Genomic DNA, 20,122 nt, shown 5'->3' on the forward strand with positions numbered 1-20,122 from the left:
CTAAGTAGTGTGGGTAGGATAGGATCTGAATGAGGACAAAGGTCTAAGGAGGGAGAACTCCAATTTGATTGCTTTTTACCCCAGGGGAAGTGTTGATTCCTGGAACAGGAACTGAGAGACCAAAAGGTGCATTTGACAGGCTGTGGGTGTAATGGAACCGGGCCAGAGTGCAAGGCCTATCACAGAGGATGGGTGGCCCTAGTGATCTCTTCTTACTTTGGACCCCAAAATGTTGTACATAAGGGAGAAAGATAAATCGAAGTAGCTAGGCCTTCCTAGGAAGATATTTCAGCTTCAAATTATCAAAATTTCTATAACTTAATTAATAAGATCTGGTATTACTAGTGTCCTCAGGCACTTGACAGAAGGAAACATTAATTCTCTCTGGAGAATTACCAGTTTCTACATGTCAAAATGTTTCTCCAGACAATTTTGCAAATTTTATGTTCAGCACACAAAATATAATTAGGCACATGACAAGATATGTGACACAATAGAGAATAGAAACAGACCCACAGTAACTCTAGATATTGTAGTTATCAAATTTAAAATAGCTATGTGTTGACCTAATTAAAAATTTTTTAGAAAGGTACAAACTATGAGAAAGAAAAATGGATATTCTAGAAGTGAAAAATACAACCCCTCAAATTAGAATCTTTGTAGATGGATTTAGCAGCAAATTAGATACCACAGAGGAAAGAATTCCCTAACTGAAAGGTAAGTCAGAAGGGAATGTCCAGAATGCATGCCTGTAGTCCCAGCTATTTGGCAGGCTGAGGCACAAGAATTGCTTGAACCCGGGAGGTGGAGATTATAGTGAGCCAAAATTGTGCCACTGCACTCCAGCCTGGGCAATATAGTGAGACTCTGTCTCAAAAAAAAGAATTATCCTGTCTTGGGCAATTCTTTATAGCAGTGTGAGAACAGACTAATACAGTAAATTGGAACTGCAAAGTGGCTTAATGCTATAAAGATACCTAAAAATGTGGAAGCAACTTTGGAACTGGGTAACAGGCAGAGGTTGGAACAGTTTGGAGGGCTCAGAAGAAGACAGGAAGATGTGGGAAGGTTTGAAACTTCCTAGAGACTTGTCAAATGGCTTTGACCAAAATGCTGATAGTGATAATGGACAATGAAGTCCAGGCTGAGGTGGTCTCAGATGGAGATGAGGAATTTGTTGGGAACTGGAATAAAGGTGGCTCTTGCTACACTTTTCAAAGAGACTGGTAGCATTTTGCCCCTGCCCTAGAGATATGTAGAACGTGAGAGAGATGATTTAGGGTATCCAGCAGAAGAAATTTCTAAGCAGCAAAGTGTTCAAGAGGTGACCTGGGTGATCTTAAAATCATTCAGTTTTATGGATTCACAAAGAGATGGTTTGGAATTGAAACTTATGTTTAAAAGGGAACCAGAGCTGAAAAGTTTGGAAAATTTGCAGCCTGACAATGCAATAGAAAAGAAAAACCTGTTTCTGAGGAGAAATTCAAGCCAGCTGCAGATACTTAAGTAAGGAGGAGGCAAATGTTAATCACCAAGACAATGGGTAAAATGTTTCCAGGGCATGTCAGAGACCTTTGTGGTTCCCCTTCCCATCACAAGCCTGGAGGCTTAGGAAGAAAAAAATGGTTTCATGGGCCAGATCCAGGGCCTTGCTGTTTTGTGCAGTCTCAGGAGTCAGTGCCCTGCATCCCAGCTGTGGCTAAAAAGGACCAACATACAGCCCAGACCATTTATTTAGAGGATGCAAGTCCTAAGCCTTGGCAGCTTACATGTGGTGGTGGGCCTGTGGGTGCCAGAAGTCAAGAATTGAGGTTTGGGAATCTCTGTCTGAATTTCGGAGGATGTATGGAAATGCCTGGATGTCCAGGCAGAAGTTTGCTGTAGGGGTGGAGCCCTCTTGGAGAACCTCTGCTAGGGCAGTGCAGAAGGCAAATGTGGGGTCAGAGTCCCCACACAGAGTCTCCACTGGGGACCTGCCCAGTGGAGCTGTGAGAAGAGGCATACCTTCCTCCAGACCTCAGAATGGTAAATCCACTGACAGCTTGCACTGTGTACCTGGAAAAGTTGTAGACACTCAATGCCAGCCAGTGAAAGCAGCTGGAAGCAAGGCTGTACCCTACCAAGCCACAGGGGTGGAACCACTCAAGGCCATGCAAGCTCACCTCTTGCATCAGTGTGACCTGGATGTGTGAGACATGGAATCTAAGGAGATTATTTTGAAACTTTAAGATTTAATGACTTCCCTGCTGGATTTTGGACTTGCATGGGACCTGTAGTCCCTTTGGTTTGGCTAATTTCTACCATTTGGAACAGAGACATTTACGCAATGTCTGTACCCATGTTGTGTCTTGGAAGTAACTAAGTTGCTTTTGATTTTACAGGCTTTATAGGCAGAAGGAACTTGCCTTGTCTCAGATAAGACCTTGGACTTGGACTTTAGGGTTAATGCTGGAATGAATTAAGACTATGGGAGACTGTTGGGAAGGCATGATTGGTTTTGAAGTGTGAAAGGACATGAGCTTTGGGAGGGTCCAGGGGCAGAATGATATGGTTTGGCTTTGTGTCCCCACCCAAATCTCATCTTGAAATATTATCCTGATACTCTCCATGTGTTAAGGGAGAAACCAGGTGGAGGTAATTGGATCATGGGGATGGTTTCCCTAATGCTGTTCTTGTGATAGTGAGTTCTCCTGAGATCTGATGGTTTTATAAGTGTTTGGTAGTTCCTCCTGAATTCATTCTTCCTCATGCTGCCTTGTGAAGAAGGTGCCTGGTTCCCCTTTGCCTTCTGCTATGACTGCTAAGCTGAGACCTCCCTAGCCATGTGGAACTGTCAGTCAATTAAACCTCTTCCCTTTCTAAATTATCCAGTCTTGAGCAGTTCTTTATAGCAGTGTGAGAACGGACTAATACGTAAGGATACAGAAATGTTGAGAGTAGAAAGAAAAAGCAGACACTAATGAAAAGAAAATTGGTACATTAATATTAGACAAAGAATATGGAAACAGTATTCTGAGAAAAAGTTTAATGGTCTTTCCTTTCCATATTTTAGGGTTCTTTTATGGCAGTTCTGGTGGTAACCAATGCTCTCAGCATTTGCTCTTATGGGAAGGATCTTACTTCTCCTTCCCTTATATAGCTTAGTTTGCTATATAAGGGAAGGAGAAGTGAGATCCTCCAGATGTGAAATTCTGGGTTGGAATTTTTTTTCTTTAAGAATGATGAATATTGGCCCGCAATCTCTTCTGGCTTGTAGAGTTTCAGCTGAGAGGTCTGCTGTTAGTCTGATGGACTTCCCTTTGTAGGTGACCTGGTGTTTTTCTCTAGCTACTCTGAAATGTTGTAATTATTTGATTGTATTTTCACATTGATGGAAGAAAACAGTTTATGTGCTTTGGTATTTATATCTGTGAATAAACATTTTAATATTAATTATTAAAATTTAGAATTGTTTTTATAATATATAATTATTGCATAATATTTTATAATTTTTAATTAGTAAAGAGAATATTTTCCATTTGGTTTTCAAACTTTAAACTGTAGAAAGTTGGTACCTTAGTTTTCTTGCCCTGAACTGCATTCTGTGGTGAGCTCTTGAAAATTACAGATATGTTGCAAACTTGCAAACATGTTTAATGAATTCTTGGGATATTATGAAACACAGATGGAAAAACTGTTAGGCAAAGTAAATACAAACTAAGGGTTACTCCTAAAATCAATTAAGGAAAGGTATGTTATTAGTTAAAAGTAATCTGTAATTGTATATTGCATTGCTTGAGAAGTTTAAATTGCAAAATGAGGAGTGCTTTTGGTTGTTTGCTGTTTAAAGAAATTATTTAAAAAATTATTTAAAACTTGTAAATATTTAAAAATAGGTTAAATTTTATTTTAATACATTTTAAATTATTTAAAATATAAATAAATTCTTTAAAACTTATTTTATCTTAAAATAATTTTAATGTTTTTATTTTCTCATTAGAGAATCAAATTTAAATGTAAATTATTCAGTGTAGAAGAATTAGAATATTTTGATAAGCAAAATAATTTTCTTCTTTATAAAAATTCTACCATATTGCATTGCCACCAGGAATGTAGAATATCTCATTTCCTACTGTCAAACAGTATGTGACCAAACTTCTTTTGAATTTTTACCAACCTGATAGGTGTGAAATGATATTTCGGTATAGTTTAAATTTGCATTTATCTAATTATGAGTGAGATTGAACAACATTATTACATGTTTAAGGACATTTTTACATCATCTTGTGCATTGTCTATGATTATATCTTTTGTGCATATTTTCACCTGCATTATTTTTTCCCTAGTTTTTAAGAGTTTAAATGTTTAGGATACAAAAGTTGTGTGTGTGTGTGTGTGTGTGTGTGTGTGTGTGTGTCTGCATACTTTTTTTCCTGGAGTTGTAATGGATGAACCATAATTCTTTCTTTACTTTTCTTTATGGAAAATTAATGGCAATTTATAATAATTTTGGTAGTTCAAAGTATAGTTCAAGTTGTTGCTTCAGAACATTACTTCATTAGATGCTTGCCATGTGTCAGGCCCCTAGTTGGGCACTGAGGAGGCTTTGTGGAAGAAAGGCAGTGTTTTGGAGGTTACAGTTTAGTGGAAGAGATTTAAAACACAAATATTAACACTCTGCCAGATGCTGTGAAGGAGACATAAAGAGGCTGTGTGACTAATAACAGGGACTTGGGTTAGCTGGGTGGTCAGGAAGGTTTTAGGATAGTTTTTTAAAGCATTGCAGAGGTAACTGTCCTTTTTGGGGATTTTGATTTTATTCTTATTATTTTTTAGTACTTGTTTAGAACCATTCACCCAACAACTGAGATAATTAGGTCAACATAAACTCTTGTGTGGTCAAAATGCCATTTAAGTTTAGATAGAGGGAGAACAATGAAATAGATATTTTCTAGATTATATGGTCTTAGGTTGAACTAAATTTTCTTTGAAGACTATAGTTTTTGATTTTGGTAAATTTTGAGGGTAAAGTAAATACAGCGTTTTGCCATGTTTACTGTCTTCTTTAATTTTGTGATTTATTTAGGTTTTTAGAGATTTTCATTTTAGTAATTTTTTATGTTTAGGTAGGAGTGGTGTTTTATCAGTTCAGTGTTGTTATTACATGAAGTACAGATGAGAAGGTTAACACTTATACAAAATTTAAAGGGAAACAGTTTCCCTAATCTTGATAATAAGGAAACATTCAAGGAGGTCTTGTTAAGCAAATGAAAAATATTAATAATTGGCATTCCGTCTGAAATTAAATGTTCAAATTTATGTTTATATATGAAAGCACACCTTGATTTAACTTCATGGCATGTTAATTTGAAAGTTCATAATTTAATTCCATAGAGAAGACTATTTTTCATTATGACTTGTAGAAAAATTTTTTCCTGTGATAACTAATGTTACAGTTTCTTATTTGGATAATAATAACATATATCTTGAAAGATGTATTTTAAAAATAATGTATCTTGAAATGTGGTATTATAATCAGGTTAAATATGTTGAAATAAATGGTCTGTAATTTAATTTTTAATGACTTCCTTTCTGTTGACAATTATGTTTTGTGTTGACTTGCAATTATTCTAGTGGTTCATACTGGTCCAGTTCCTTTTTTTTTTTTTTTTGACAGTTGCTTGTTTTTTACAGCAGAGAATCCCAGGGAGTAAGCTGTATTACTAGTAAATTAGACATCTGCCCAGAGAGCTCTATTTGGTAGTCCTTGACGTTACTCTGAAAGAAAGATGAATTTAATAGGAATTTTACTTTTTTTTTTTTCCAGACACTGGCCAAAAGAAGACCCTAGACAAGAAAGATGGGAGACGAATGTCTTTTCAGAAACCTAAAGGGACTATTGAATATACTGTAAGTTATTTGCTTTCGAAATTTTTCTTTGTAAGAGTCTTCTTTAAGACATTCTCTGTTTATGCTATAAATAAGAAAAGCATTGTTAATTGCCTTCTTTTTAAAAATCTGTATTTCACTTTGGATAATTGTTTTATTAATAGTAATACTTAAGTTTTTCGTTTTTTTTTTTTCTTTAAAGATAAATTTTACTGAGACACAAAGGTAGTTATCCTAGAAAATTTAATTTAATATAGATGATAATTTACTGAGAGAGTTCCTGTGGGCCAATGATTTTTATTAGGTTAGGCTTTTAGGAAAATATTTCTCTTTTCAGAAATGTGATCTTCATTATATTCCCAGCAGTGCTAGTGATAATTATAATAGGCAGATGGGATACATAAAAGACAAGTTGATGTTAATCTTCCAGTGTAACCTTCCACATTAAATCATTTGTATTTATTTATAGCTAACTGCCTTTAGCTCTAAAAATTGAGCTTTTTTTTTTTTTTTTTTTTTTTCTGTACTCTTGAAATGAACCTCACATCCCCCTGCAGTCACCTGGCTTTTCACATTTCTGGTTACTCTGGGAAACTGGAGTGAGAAATCAGCTTTGGTGTATGGTATGCTGCTTATTTGATTGAATGTAAAGATTGTTTATTTAGATAATGTTAACGTGTTGTAAAGCACTTTTAATTGAGCTTAATTTTGTTATTTTGTGTTTTTCTAACATAACTGTATTAAGGAGAACAGCAATTTTAGACATTAATTTAGCATTTGTGTGATTATGAAACCGTCCAGTCTTGGTTTGAATCTTAGTTATTTTCTATGCATCTTTAAAATTGAACAAATTATTAAAATTCTAAGTTATACTCTGTTTTAATATACTATTAGTATATAGCGGACAGTTTGAGATTTTAAATATTTTTAAAAGGTTAGGAGTCAGATAATTTAGGATGAAATAAAATTTACTAATATCAAGATAATCTCATAGCGTGTTTTAAACTCAAATTGCGTGTGTTTGTCCTTCTCTGCATAATTAAGAAAATAAGTTCAAATAAGTCTTTTATAGGTAACCTTTAAAATTTCTTCTTTGTCTTTACAATTCTGCAGTGCCAATATGAAAAATTTAGATTTAAACATGTTTTTACCATGTTTATTGTGTTTCTTCAGTCTAAGAAATCATGTCACTCATAAATTCTAGAAAAATTTTTGGTAATTATCTTTGATTGCATTTTCTCCTACTTTCTCTATTTTCTTTCTCCAGAACTCTAATTTATTATTGAAACTAATTGTACTACATTTTGCTATCATTATGCTTCACTGACCTTGCTTTTATTTTGATTGTATCTTCTGTCTACTTTGCTGGGTGTTTGCCTCCTCTTAATTCCCAATGTGAGTGGTCCCTTGTTTCCTTTTGCTTTTCTATTGACATTCTATTACTTGGAGTGCTTAAGAACTTTCAAATCTATGTGGAGTGAGACCCAAACTGTTTTTCTATGCCTACCTTTCTAGTTGCTTGCATTTCCTACTATCACTTCATCTAAGCAAATTATGACAAACCTCTTACCAATTCTTCCCCCATCCACAATTCCTGATTTTCTCATTTCCATTCCCTTTCAGTTTGTTATTTATTCAGGTTGCAGTCTTTAGAGTCAGCATCAGTTTGCTCACTCACATTTGCTTCCCTGACCTGCTACTGCTGCTGTCACCACAACTCCATTCAATCTATGAATGTCTTCTTGAGTCTTAGTTGAAATTTTGTACCTTAATTTCTTTCTTTACATTTTTATTACTTTAAACCTTATCTTTGTTTTTCTGCATCCTTTCTCTTTCTTGTTCCATTAATTCTAGCTCTGATGCCAGTAATATGAGATGCCACTTGGGCTATTTTGTTACCTTCATCGTCTCATTTAATAGAATCACTGTGAGAATAAAATGTGTGATTATTAATATGAAAGTACTTGGTAAACTTACAGATGTTACTGTAAAATATCATTTGTTTACAGAGACCTTTTATATATATTATCATATTATTTCAGTAACATAGGTTTTATATCAGTACATTGTGTAGATGGGGAAGTTTGCATAGAAGGATGTAGGCAGAACTAGATTATTATTGTGTTAACCCAAATATTTGTCATAAATTTGGTTTTATAAAACCGTTAAGGAAAATATGTATATTATTATTTTACATACACAGACAAATGCACACACACCTGCTTTTCCTGGCTTTTGAAGTCTTCTATAACCTAATTCTAAATGCCTTTTTTTTTTTTTTTTTTTTTTGGAGACAGGGTCTTGCTTTGTCACCCAGGCTGGAGTGCAGTGGTGCTGTCACAACTCACTGCAGCCTCAACTTCCCAGGCTTGAGTGATCCTCCCACCTCAGCTTCCTGAGTAGCTGGGACTATAGGCATGCACCACCATGCCCAACTAATTTTTGTATTTTTTGTGAAGATGGGATTTTGCCATGTTGTCCAAGCTGGTCTTGGACTCCTGGGCTCAAGCAATCCACCCACCTCGGCCTCCCAAAATGCTGGAATTACAGGCATGGCCCACCATGTCTGACCTCTAAATGCCTCTTTATCCTTTTTAGAAACTTAACTCCATGTAATCACCTTCCTAAAACTTTGTGCTTCATGAATCTACTCTGGATGGTTTAGGAGGAAGAGGACAGTATCCCACAAATATATTATACTTTTCTGTCTCTTAACTATGTCTGGTCTGTTATCTTCACTTTGAAAGTTCGTTCCTTTCTCTCTGCTTTTCAAATTCCCAACCCTTCTTCAAGATCCAGCTTTAAATCATTTATCTTCTGTAATCTTTTCTGGAAAATTTGGATTACATGATGCTTTTATTCATACTCAAAACTTCTATTGCATTCATTATTCCATTTTAAATTGTTCATCTTTTGCATAACCTTTTATTTCTTAGTTTCCAACTAGATTGTAAATTCCTAGTGCACTAAAACTACTTTTAGTTGCATTTAGTTGTGTTTTCTTCAGAGCTCTCTTAATGCCTTGTGTAATGGGGACTCTAAGTGGTTATATTATATTGACCAAATGACATTTTCTTTTAGGGTAATTGATAAAGTCTCATTATTTATAATTTCTATACATAGGACCATGGAAACATACGAATGATTCAGAACTAAATTGCTCAACTTTAGTTCAAATATTTTTCTAATTTATATGTGCAATAACAATATATGCATAAAGATCATTAGAAGTAACATTTTTAGTTTAATACAGGTGTACTTTGCTAAAATGAAATTAGTATATTGCTAGAAGTTATAAATATTTTAGAAACTATTCAAAGGAATAGTGTATTATTTTAAAACCTTTGTAAAATGAAAATAATCTGTTTTTGATTTTTAAATTATGTTTTGTATTTTGAAATTACTTGAAGTAGAGACCTACATGTAAATGTATTGTGATAAAGCCTGAACTCTGTATTGTAATAGATTGAGAGCATTTGCTAACAAAACACAGTGTTTCTTGCCAGTTATTTTCAAAGATGACAATACTGTTGTTAATCAAATGTAAGCTGGTCCCTAGATATGTTAATGCTCATTAAATATTATAGTCTAGTTTTTCTGTTTTAAACATTGAAATGATTTATTTTTTCTTATAAACAGGTTGAATCAAGGGATTCTTTGAATAGCATAGCCCTGAAATTTGATACAACACCTAATGAACTTGTTCAATTAAATAAGTTATTCTCCCGAGCAGTTGTTACTGGACAGGTAGTATCTTTTTTTTTTAATGTGCTGATGTTTAGAAACATTAAACAGAAAGGCAGAAAGTATACATTGTACTGTAGTTAATAATATAGAAGATTTGAGAATAATTTTATGTGTGCTTTTAACAAATCATATTGGCGAAATAAGAGAAAAGTAACTGTTTTATGTCTGTATGAGTTTCTTTTTTAATACATATTGAAAATAATTGTAAATTTTTCTTTATAAATATAAAGAGCTTTTAAAAATATTCAGAACAATATATGCATATGATCAAAAATTACTTTATCAAAGTAAGGCATCCCTCCATCTCAAACTTCAATTTCTTTTCCAAAAGCAATGAGTTACCAGTTTGCATTTCTTTCAGGAACAGTGTAGCCTACTTTTGTTGTTGTTGTTGTGTTTTAATTTAACTTTGATTCTTGGAAAGTGTTCTTTATAATCATAGTTCTAGTTCAGACTTTTTCACACGTGCATAGTATTGCATTGTATTGATATATCATACTTGTTTAGTTAGTCACAATAAGCATTACACTATTTCTACTCTTTTGCTAAGGTCAATACCGCTGTAGTAAACATGCTTGTACATACCTGTTTTTCTTTATGTGCAGGTATTTCTGTAGGGTGAATTCTTAGAAGTAAAGTTACTATATCAGAGGATATGTGCACTTTAACTTTTGCTAGCTATTGCCAAATTGTTCTTTAGGATTAATACCTCTATAGTATATTACAATTAATGTTTCCCCATCCTGTTCCAGCCATACATATTATCAAATGTGTCTAAATTGATTTTAAATATTCTTTTTTAAAAATGTTTTTATATTCTTATAATTTGAAAATTTTTATGTTTTTCTATTTAATTGGTAATTGTTAATAGTGCTTGCTTATAAAACAAGGTCATTGTTAATAGTGCTTGCTTATAGAGCACCATCTATTATTAACACTTCAGTTTAACTAAACCTTTGTGTGAATGTTTTCTTACAGGTTCTATATGTTCCTGATCCTGACTATGTCTCCAGTGTTGAGAGCTCGCCATCTCTAAGCCCCATAAGTCCTCTGTCACCAACATCATCTGAGGCTGAATTTGATAAGACCACTGTAAGTATCTCTGATTTGCAAAGATGGCTATGAAGAAATCTCACCATGTCTACATTGACTGTCTTGTTTTTTTCTTTCCACTTTGACTATGGTTAGAATGAAATATTTACTTTTTATTTTCTCGCCTAAGTTTGTAAATCCCAGCTTTAAAAATAAGACATTCTTATGAAACCATATAGCTTAAATTGACTTACCTTTGTAAGTGGTGGTAGTGGGCCAAAAATATTCATCAACTCTTATGTTTTAAAGAATATATATAATTTAACTTACAAAGGAATCTTACCCAACAAACATGACATTATCTCAGTAGAGGAAGTTCATGTCCAATTTGATGTTTATTTCATTTATAAATAAATGAGTATATAGTACTTAGAACTCTTAAGTGAGTTTAATTTTGACACACTGCCTTTTAAAAAATAATTTATCATCTTAGTCATCCAAGAATTAACACAGTAGATTAATTTAGCATTTCTAGAGAATGAGTGTTCTAATAACTTACATTTTACAAATGAATTTCAGGGAACTAAACCTCATTTAATAATTTTGATTAAAATCTTCTGAAAGGAATTATATATTTCTTTGCCTTTCTGCATAAATTAACTGTTAACGCTAATCGTAATTTTCTGTTTTCATAACAGCTATTGTTTACGTGTAAAAGGCTATTTCTTCATTAAATGGCTAGATTCCTGTGGGAGATTCTTCTGTGTTGTTCTCTTGACTTTAAGAGACAACCTTTTCTTTGTCTCAATTTGCATTCAAAGCTTAAGATACCAGATGGCAAGCAAACTAGTAACAAAACAAATTATTAATGTTAATTTGCCTATAATTGTTTTTTTCTAAGCTCTAGTATACCACTTTTTTCATGGACCAAATTGCATGATATTATTAACGACTATTTTTATCCTTGCCCGGGAACTTTTTTCTGCCTCTGTATGTGTGCATGTGTGTGTGTGTGTGTGTGTGTGTGAGAGAGAGAGAGAGAAAGAGAGCGAGAGAAATGAGGTATTTTTCATTTATTTGTTGGATATCTTATTTATATAATTATGGCAATACTATGCTTTAGAATGCAGGCACATGAAAGGAATATATTACATTTGTTGTCATCATTGATAAGAATAGAAGTCAGGTTTTAGTGGTAGGTATTACTTACCAAATGACACAGTACCTGTTTGAACATAGTCATGCCATTTTCCCATGGGACTTACAAAGAAATGTCTTCATAAGGGGCAGTGACAAAGTAACTATGTAGCCTTAGGTTTATTTAGCCTGTGTTTCGAACCCTAAAGCAGAATTATGAAAATCTAAGCTGTAGCATCATGCCTGACTAGAAACCCGTGGGGTCTCTTCCTGTTCCTCAGCTTTAACCTAAATCTGCCTGTCTACTGGCTTTCTTGGAAGGTATAAGATCAAAGAAAACAAAATGTTGAAAGTTAAGGGAGCAATAAGGCCAGGCATCAACCTGTGTGAAAATGTGCCCCTTCTTACTTTTGCCATTTGACTGAAAGAGATGGAGAGGATAAAGTTATGTGAATGATCTTTTAATCCTCAGTGACTTAGCTGCTGTCAAAGATGGACCAAAAAACTTCCTCTAATGTGGCCAGTGATATGAGTAAATTCTTTGTCCCTGAGATAGATAAAAAAAAGAGGTAAGAGATTCCTTAAAGAACTAAAAGTACATCTACCATTTGATCCAGCGATCTCACTACTAGGTATCTACCCTGAGGGTAAGAAGTCATTATATGAAAAAGATATTTGCACATGCATATACAGCAACATAATTTGCAATTGCAAAAATATGGAACCACCCCAAATGCCCATCAATCAACAAGTAGATAAAGAAAATGTGGTGTATATATACCGTGGAATACTACTCAGTCATAAAAAGGAATGAAAGAATGGCATTTGCAGCAAACTGGATGGAATTGGAGACTATTATTCTAAGTGAAGTAACTCAGGAATGGAAAACTGAACATTGTATGTTCTCACTCATAAGTGGGAGCTAAGCTGTGAGGATACAAAGGTGTAAGAATGATACAGTGACTTTGGGGACTCAAGGAAAAGGGTGGGCGCAGAGTGAGAAATAAAGGATTACACATTGGGTACAGTGTACACTGCTTAGGTGATGGGTGCACCAAAATCTCAGAAATCACTACTAAAGAACTTATTCTTGTAACCAAACACCACCTGCTCCCTGAAAACATATTGAAATAGAAAATATTTTTTTTTAAAAAAAGTGTTAAGAGTTTGCAAACTTCCCTTTACGTGGAATGATACTCTTTACCTGCCATCAAAGAGATTATGGGCAATAGTTAGAAATAATTCTTACAACAGTGATTGTGTAAATTTTAGTTGTATTTTTTTTTTTTACCTAGAATTATATTCGTTACCAGACTCCACGATAATATTTCTATGACTTTCTGCTTATCTCAAGTGCCTACATTTCTATATTCTAATTATTGGGTTTTATGTCTCCCATGCTGTATAAATCCCTTAGAAGTAAGGATATTATGTTTTATTAGATATAGTTTATATTTTCATTACATTAATTAAAATAATGTCTATTAGTATTGTTATTATTTGTTTTTCCCAGAGATTGTCAGTTTATATTTCCAAAAACTACTGATCAATTTTTTGAATGTCCGGCTTAGTAGTGGTTTACTATGAGGCTAAAAATATGTTCCTGGCTTTGTCAGCTTAAAGACTTTCATTGGTTTTTTCATAACTCATTTTCACTTAAAAAATTGCATTTTGAGAATTTCCATAGTAAAACAAATTTTTTTTATTTTTCACTTTTTTTGTTCACATATGGAGGAAGAAACAAAGAGATAGAACCAAAATAATGGTAAAAATCATAAAAATAGCTAAAATTTAGTATTGCAACAGGTATAATTCTAAACACTTTAAAAGTATTATCATTTATTCCTTACCTCAGTTTTATGAGGTAGGCACTTGGCCTGGGTTTCTGTGTTTGTCCCTCCAGACTTACTCTGTATTCTCTAGTGTCCTTTGGGCGGTAGACTGCATCAATGGATTCTGTTGCCGTTTTGCTTCTGTTGGTGTTGGTCTTTCTGGAGCAGTTGCAGAAGATAAGAGGGAAGGAAAGAGAGAATGAGATGGGGACATATTTATTCTCCTAGCTCCTGCCCTGTAAGGTTATTCCAGAGTGACCACATTCTTCAGCATCTCATCTTATCTTTTGTCATCCCTTTCCACAGAGCCATCTCTAAATTTAGGCATCTGTTTTTCCCTCTTGCCTCTTTAGGGATAGAGGAGTCTTCTGTTATTATTCACCCTGGGGTTTTTACACTATATGCACCTTTGTAAATAGTTCCATAATTAAATCCTCTTAAAATTACTCAGTTTCTACCAGGCATGGTGGCTCACTCCAGTAATCCCAGCACTTCAGGAGGCTGAGGCAGGCAGATCACTTGAGGTCAGGAGTTCAAGATTAGCCCAGCCACATGGTGAAACCCCATCTTTACTAAAATTACACAGATTAGCTGGGCCTGGTGGTGGGCACTTGTAATTCCAGCTACTCAGGAGGCTGAGGTGGGAGAATCACATGAACCCAGGAGTCAGGGGTTGCAGTGAGCTGCGCCACTGCCTTTCAGGCTGGGCTACAGAGTGAAGACTGTCTGAAAAAAAAAAAAAAAAAGCTCAGTTTGATGTGCCATCTGTTTTTTTCTAGTACCTGACCAATAAGTATTGTATCCATTTTATAGAGGAGGAAACAGAGGAAGAGAAGTTAACTATTTTGTGTTTAAGGTCACTCAGCTAGTAGCTAAGCTAGGATTCTAACCCAGACAGGCTTGGTTCAGAGCCCATATTTTTTATTACTACTTTATAGCTGGAAAATGATAACTCGGAAACACTACTCTTGCCCAGTAAATAACTGGACCCAAAGAGTTAAGTAGCATTTAATCATTATAAAAGTCAGTATAGTAATAGCTACCACTTTGCACTATCATCTTCCTAAGATTCTTTAAATCTCTCATTTTTTGAATAAATATAGAAACCTGCTTTTGTTTTGTACACCTTTGTTTTTTCTCTTGTGTACTTTAAGTTCACCCATTATACTAATGCCATTTTAGGCTAAAACTGTTAATGTGTTATATTCAGGATAAAGTTCAGCAGAAGAATGTTTTAAGTAATATGGAAAAATGAAATAATTTTAAAGTACTTATGTTTATATTAATATACTCTATTGAAGGATGGGATATGCAGGTAGTCATATTCTGTTTAAGATAAAGCACTTCACGTAGAATACTCCAATCAATCTAAAATATAAAAATAGAATATTAATAACGATTGAATTGGATACACATGGTGATAAGACAATATAATTTTGAAAAAAAATACTATTAAGAGATTCTGGGGAAGGCCTAGGAAGTCCTGAAGGAGGAAAGAGGAAAACGTATAAAATAGCAATAGAATGTAGACATATTAAATCTTCCTTTATAAGGATAGGCTGTGATTATACTGCTACAGTGACTATTTTTTTTTTTTTTTTTTTACTTAAAGAGTGCTTACTATGTATTTACTCTGTTCATTTCAGAATTTTAATAAATCTTTAACACTTTAATAACATTTTAATTACTTTATACCTTTAATTAATCTTTAACCCCATGAGGTAGGTACAATATTCATAATCTGTATTTTAAAAAATGAGGAAAGTAAGGCATAGAGAGAAGAATGATGGTTAATAAGTGGTAGAACTAAGATTGAAAACCTGGCAGTCAAGGTCTAGATTCTGTGTTGTGTTCTTAACTACTTTTTATACTGTCTAAGTAATGAAATGATGACTACTAGCAAGTGCAGGTACTCTATAACTGAGACATATGATCTAAAATTAAATATATGTGTCACAATTTGTAGGAACTAGAAAGTTTGTAGTAAAGAACTGTGTGGAAGTAATGCATGAAATTTTTGCTTGGCCAAAGCAAAAAATAAAAATGTAGAAGATTTAGAAATGTTTAATTACCTATATTAGTTTCCTAGTATTATCATAACAAAGGGTAATAAACTGGGTGGGTTACAACAAAAGAAATTTATTACCATACAGTTCTGGAGGCTGGAAGTCTGAATTCAGACTATTGGTATGACCATGCTCCGTTTGAAACCTTTAGAGGAGAATCATTTCTTGCTGCTTCTAGCTGGTGTTTGCCAAGTGTCATTGACATTCCTTATCTTGTAAATATGTCACCGCTTTCTGCCTTGCTTGTGACAAGTGGCCATCTACTTCCTGTGTGTATGTCTTCACATGGTGGTCTCCTCTTTATATAAGGAAAACAGTCAGATTAAGGGCCCACCCTACTCATATGACCTTAGCTTAAATTAATAATTACATCTGAAAAATCCTATTTCCAAATAAGGTCATAGTCTGAGATATTGGAGGTTAGGGCTTTAGCATTATCATTTTGGGGGAGACAGTCAGTCAACCCATAACATTGCCTCATAAAATGATAATTATGTAGAGTTTATATTATGGAGTTTTATTTATATTATAGAATTTTATATTTTTTGTCTTTGAAGAAAAGGAAATTTAGAAGACTTTCTAATTCTAGTCAAGTAAGATTTTTTAGAGAGGTTTAGTTAATTTTCTTCACTTAAGATATGTCGAAGAGTGAAGTTAATTTCTCATAGGGCTTTGGGAAGCTTGTAAGTATTTGTAAAATATTGTGAAAACTTTTTTAAAAAACTTCTCTTTTTTAATCACGGTAGTCACATAATTAATTGGCATCTTGAACTGTATTTTTTATTCTGTATTTGATTTTAAACATTCTTAAGTCCTTGGTCCCAGGAAGTACAGCTGATTAAACATAATCTATAGACACTAAATGGCAATCATCATATATATCAAATTGAAAGAAAAATACGGTATATACTGGTTTAAAAGTAAATGTTTTCTTTAAAGGATATATCGTATATATGTTGCGTGAAGTAAATACAAATGCTGGTATTTCTGTGCCTGTATGGTTTTTCCTCCTCAATCTTTCTGTGCCCTACCTATGTGTTGTTAGAGAACATTTCTACAAATTTTCAATCACAAAAGAGCAAAAATACAATAAAACCAAGGCAGGAAGGGAAGTGGACAGTTAGGAATTGCTGATTCATTTATGGTGATGGTTTATAATGACATACAAATCATATTGTATAATATATTCTACCAAAAAAGATGACTATAGGTGATGATTAAGCTTTTTATAAATCATTAGCCCTAACAATCCTTTGCTTTTTTACATTTGAATATTTGGGGCAGTAATGAGGCTAGATATAGATGTTTACATTTCTGTATTTTTAAGGACCTTCTCTGGTGGCTAAAACAAAATTATACAGAGAAGCATCAGCAAGCCCTCAAATGAGCTGCAAAACCAATACATTAATCACAGTTTAAAAATAGCAGTCAAAACCATCTACATAGGGATACTAGTACTTTGAATAGTGTCCATTTATGTAAGTTACCTCAAGGTCTGGTAACTCCTCTGAACAACTTTGATGTTTTTTTAAAGTAATCTCCTTTTTTGTGCTTTGCTTTGAGCATTTGCTAATCTCATATTCTTTTTAAAAGGATTACATTGACAAATTGGTATTGCTATAGACACTGAGTTCAGACTTTGAAGTAACCTCAGAGATCATATATTGTTCAAAAAGGCCCATCTTCATTTAAGGAAAGCATTTGACAATGTTCATATATATAGTGCATATATATATGAATATATGTAGGTATGTATATATATATGTGTGTGTATATGTATACACATAGAGAGATATATTTATATCTGTGTGTGACTAATGTAGTTACATTCTATATAATAATATTAACTCAATTTTGGGGGAATTGAGAAATCAAAATTTGTTGATAGCTTTTTGTCAATTTGCAGGGACGCTCTTAGAGCTCTGCATCAGCTATTTTTTTCTTAGCACATTTTTGAATTGTTTGGTAGAAGATTTAAAAGGAAGCAATATAGTATTGCAGTTAAGCTCACTGGTTTGTGTTGATAACATAGGTTTGCATCTTAGCTCCTTACTCATTTGGCAAGTTATCAAACTTGGCAAAACTTAAGTTTCCTTAAAAATTAAGGTCATAGTATACTTCATATGAGTGATTGAAAAATTAAATGAAATAGTCCATATAACACTTAGAAATAACAAGTATTCATAAATATCATTGAGATTATTATTATCATTTATCTGTGTTAACTGAATTTACATATGCTATAAAACTTAGATATAATAACTGCCAAAATACAAGAAGAATACAAAGTTATTAATTTGTATTTTAAAATGAAAAGATTGAGGAAAATTTTGTTAATAGATATTAATGATGGAACAGTGTCATGAAAGTTAAAATCTTATTCCATTTCAGGTTTTTAAAACAGTGGAATTGTAGCATATCAAATATAGTCGTTTTGCAGTATTTTGCACTTGTCTGTCCTTTCGTGAACAAACACTTGTTGAATTATCTCCCCCAGTGCTTGGGATTTAGCCCTACATTTTAGGTGGGATATATGAAAGGAGGTGTAAAAGTTCTGTCCTCATATGGGTTGAAGGAATTCAATCCATGTATTAGGGGAGAAAAAGTTATGTTCAGGTTTGATAGCTCTTTTCAGGTATCTCAGGTTATGATATTGAAGAGAAGGCAGTATTGTTTATTATTTCTAAATGCCAAATCAGAGCTATTAGGTAGAAGTTACAAAGTGACAGATTTTAAGTCAAAGCTCAGAAGAACCTTGCTTCTATGAAAACTTCTGTAGGGCAGTGTGGATTTATTCATAAGGTATGAAAGCCTTTGGAAGTATTTAAAACACATCTGTCTAGCTTTCCTACAATGTACAGAATATTAAACTTTGGAGGGAATTGTGGGGAGTAGTATTTAAAGGACCTGTGAACTTGGATGTAAAAAATTTTAAGTGAACTCTAACATTTTTAAAAATTAGAGAATATAAGCAGCACACCTGTGACTTTGTCCTCAATAGAACTTACAGATATTTTCAGATCACCTTAGAATTGTTACAGAGAACACAAAATGTTGCTCATGGCCATTATATCACAATTTGCATTCAAACTTGTAATTATCAGAGTCCAGAGTCACCACTAAATCTTATGTTATTTAATATATTAATAAAGAAATATATATATATCGCCGGGCACGGTGGCTCGTGCCTGTAATCCCAGCACTTTGGGAGGCCAAGGTGGGCCGATCATGAGGTCAGAAGATTGAGACCATCCTGGCTAACACGGTGAAACCCCGTCTCTACTAAAAATACAAAAAATTAGCTGGGCGTGGTGGCGGTTGCCTGTAGTCCCAGCTATTTGGGAGATTGAGGCAGGAGAATGGCGTGAACCTGGGAGGCGGAGCTTGCAGTGAGCCGAGATCGTGCGGCTGCACTCCAGCCTGGGTGACTATACTCTAGTTTGTTTTTAAAAACTGTTTTGATACTGTGTTGTTTCAATTTAATTGTTCTTCCTTATAATTCTATATTTTATTTTGACCATTCCAAAACATTCTGAGAAGCTGGTTCATAGGCTTCACTGTAAGAATGGTCAGTAGCACCAAAAAAGTTAAGAAACTTGTGATCTAGTGAAATGGGATTTATCAACTGTAGCTTGAGATTTGAAAGGCTATTCCAGTGAATGGGTTCTGCTGTATACTTAGGTACAAAGGCAAGCTTTCCACCTCTTTTCTGCTCCCAGCACCTGATGGATATTACATTACATGGTCTTACCAGAGTCAGTGGTTTAATTCAGGAGCATCTGAGTGTTTGTGCACAAGTGTGTATGTGTTGGGTGTGGGTATAAGAGATATAGTGTTCAGTGTTCTGCAGATGATTTTATTTTTTAAATTTATTGATAGATACGTGTATCTCCCTATTAAAAATCACTTTAAATGTAAGTTTAACCTGTGTCTGTGATCTTTGTTGAATATGAAAACAGTGCCACTTTTTTCCTATAATTTCTACGTGAGAATGTTTCGGGCTGACTTCCAGAATGTGATGAAATGAAACAGCACTTATTGGGGAAAGCTATTCATTTGACTTTTTAATAGTGTGCTCATTTTTATTTTGTTTTCTGCTTTTTTTTCTTTTCTTTTCTTTTCTTTTTTTTTAAAGAATCCTGATGTCCATCCAAAAGAAACAACTCCCTCATCTACTTTCACTGGTATTCGACCTGCACGAGTTGTGTCTTCAACTTCTGAGGAGGAGGAAGCATTTACTGAGAAATTTCTTAAAATTAATTGCAAATATATTACCAGTGGCAAGGTAAAGAATGACACTTTAGAAAGACCTTTAATCATGCTTTAGTTATTACTAACATGATAGTTTGGCATTTACATTTTAAGTCATCAGTGTCAGCAAATGCTTGAATATTGTAAAAAGTTACTGGTGATACTATTATTTTGGGTTAGTATGGATGT

General features: G+C 33.8%; 1 protein-coding gene across 6 annotated transcripts in view; it reads left to right on the top strand.

Annotated features, from left to right (window-relative positions):
• Positions 1-20,122, top strand: part of OXR1 (oxidation resistance 1) — a 476,607-nt gene that overhangs the window by 397,234 nt on the left and 59,251 nt on the right. For 5 of the 6 annotated variants that reach the window (XM_023225081.2, XM_023225095.2, XM_023225088.1 and 2 more), the window contains 4 exons: positions 5,807-5,889; positions 9,508-9,615; positions 10,594-10,707; positions 19,818-19,967. In XM_023225081.2, the coding sequence (XP_023080849.1) occupies positions 5,807-5,889; positions 9,508-9,615; positions 10,594-10,707; positions 19,818-19,967 (455 nt within the window). The remainder of the gene's footprint in view (positions 1-5,806; positions 5,890-9,507; positions 9,616-10,593; positions 10,708-19,817; positions 19,968-20,122) is intronic. The other variant, XM_023225114.1, reaches the window with a different exon arrangement.

The sequence above is a fragment of the Piliocolobus tephrosceles genome, chromosome 7, assembly GCF_002776525.5.
Source record: "Piliocolobus tephrosceles isolate RC106 chromosome 7, ASM277652v3, whole genome shotgun sequence".
In the NCBI taxonomy this organism is placed as follows: domain Eukaryota; kingdom Metazoa; phylum Chordata; class Mammalia; order Primates; family Cercopithecidae; genus Piliocolobus; species Piliocolobus tephrosceles.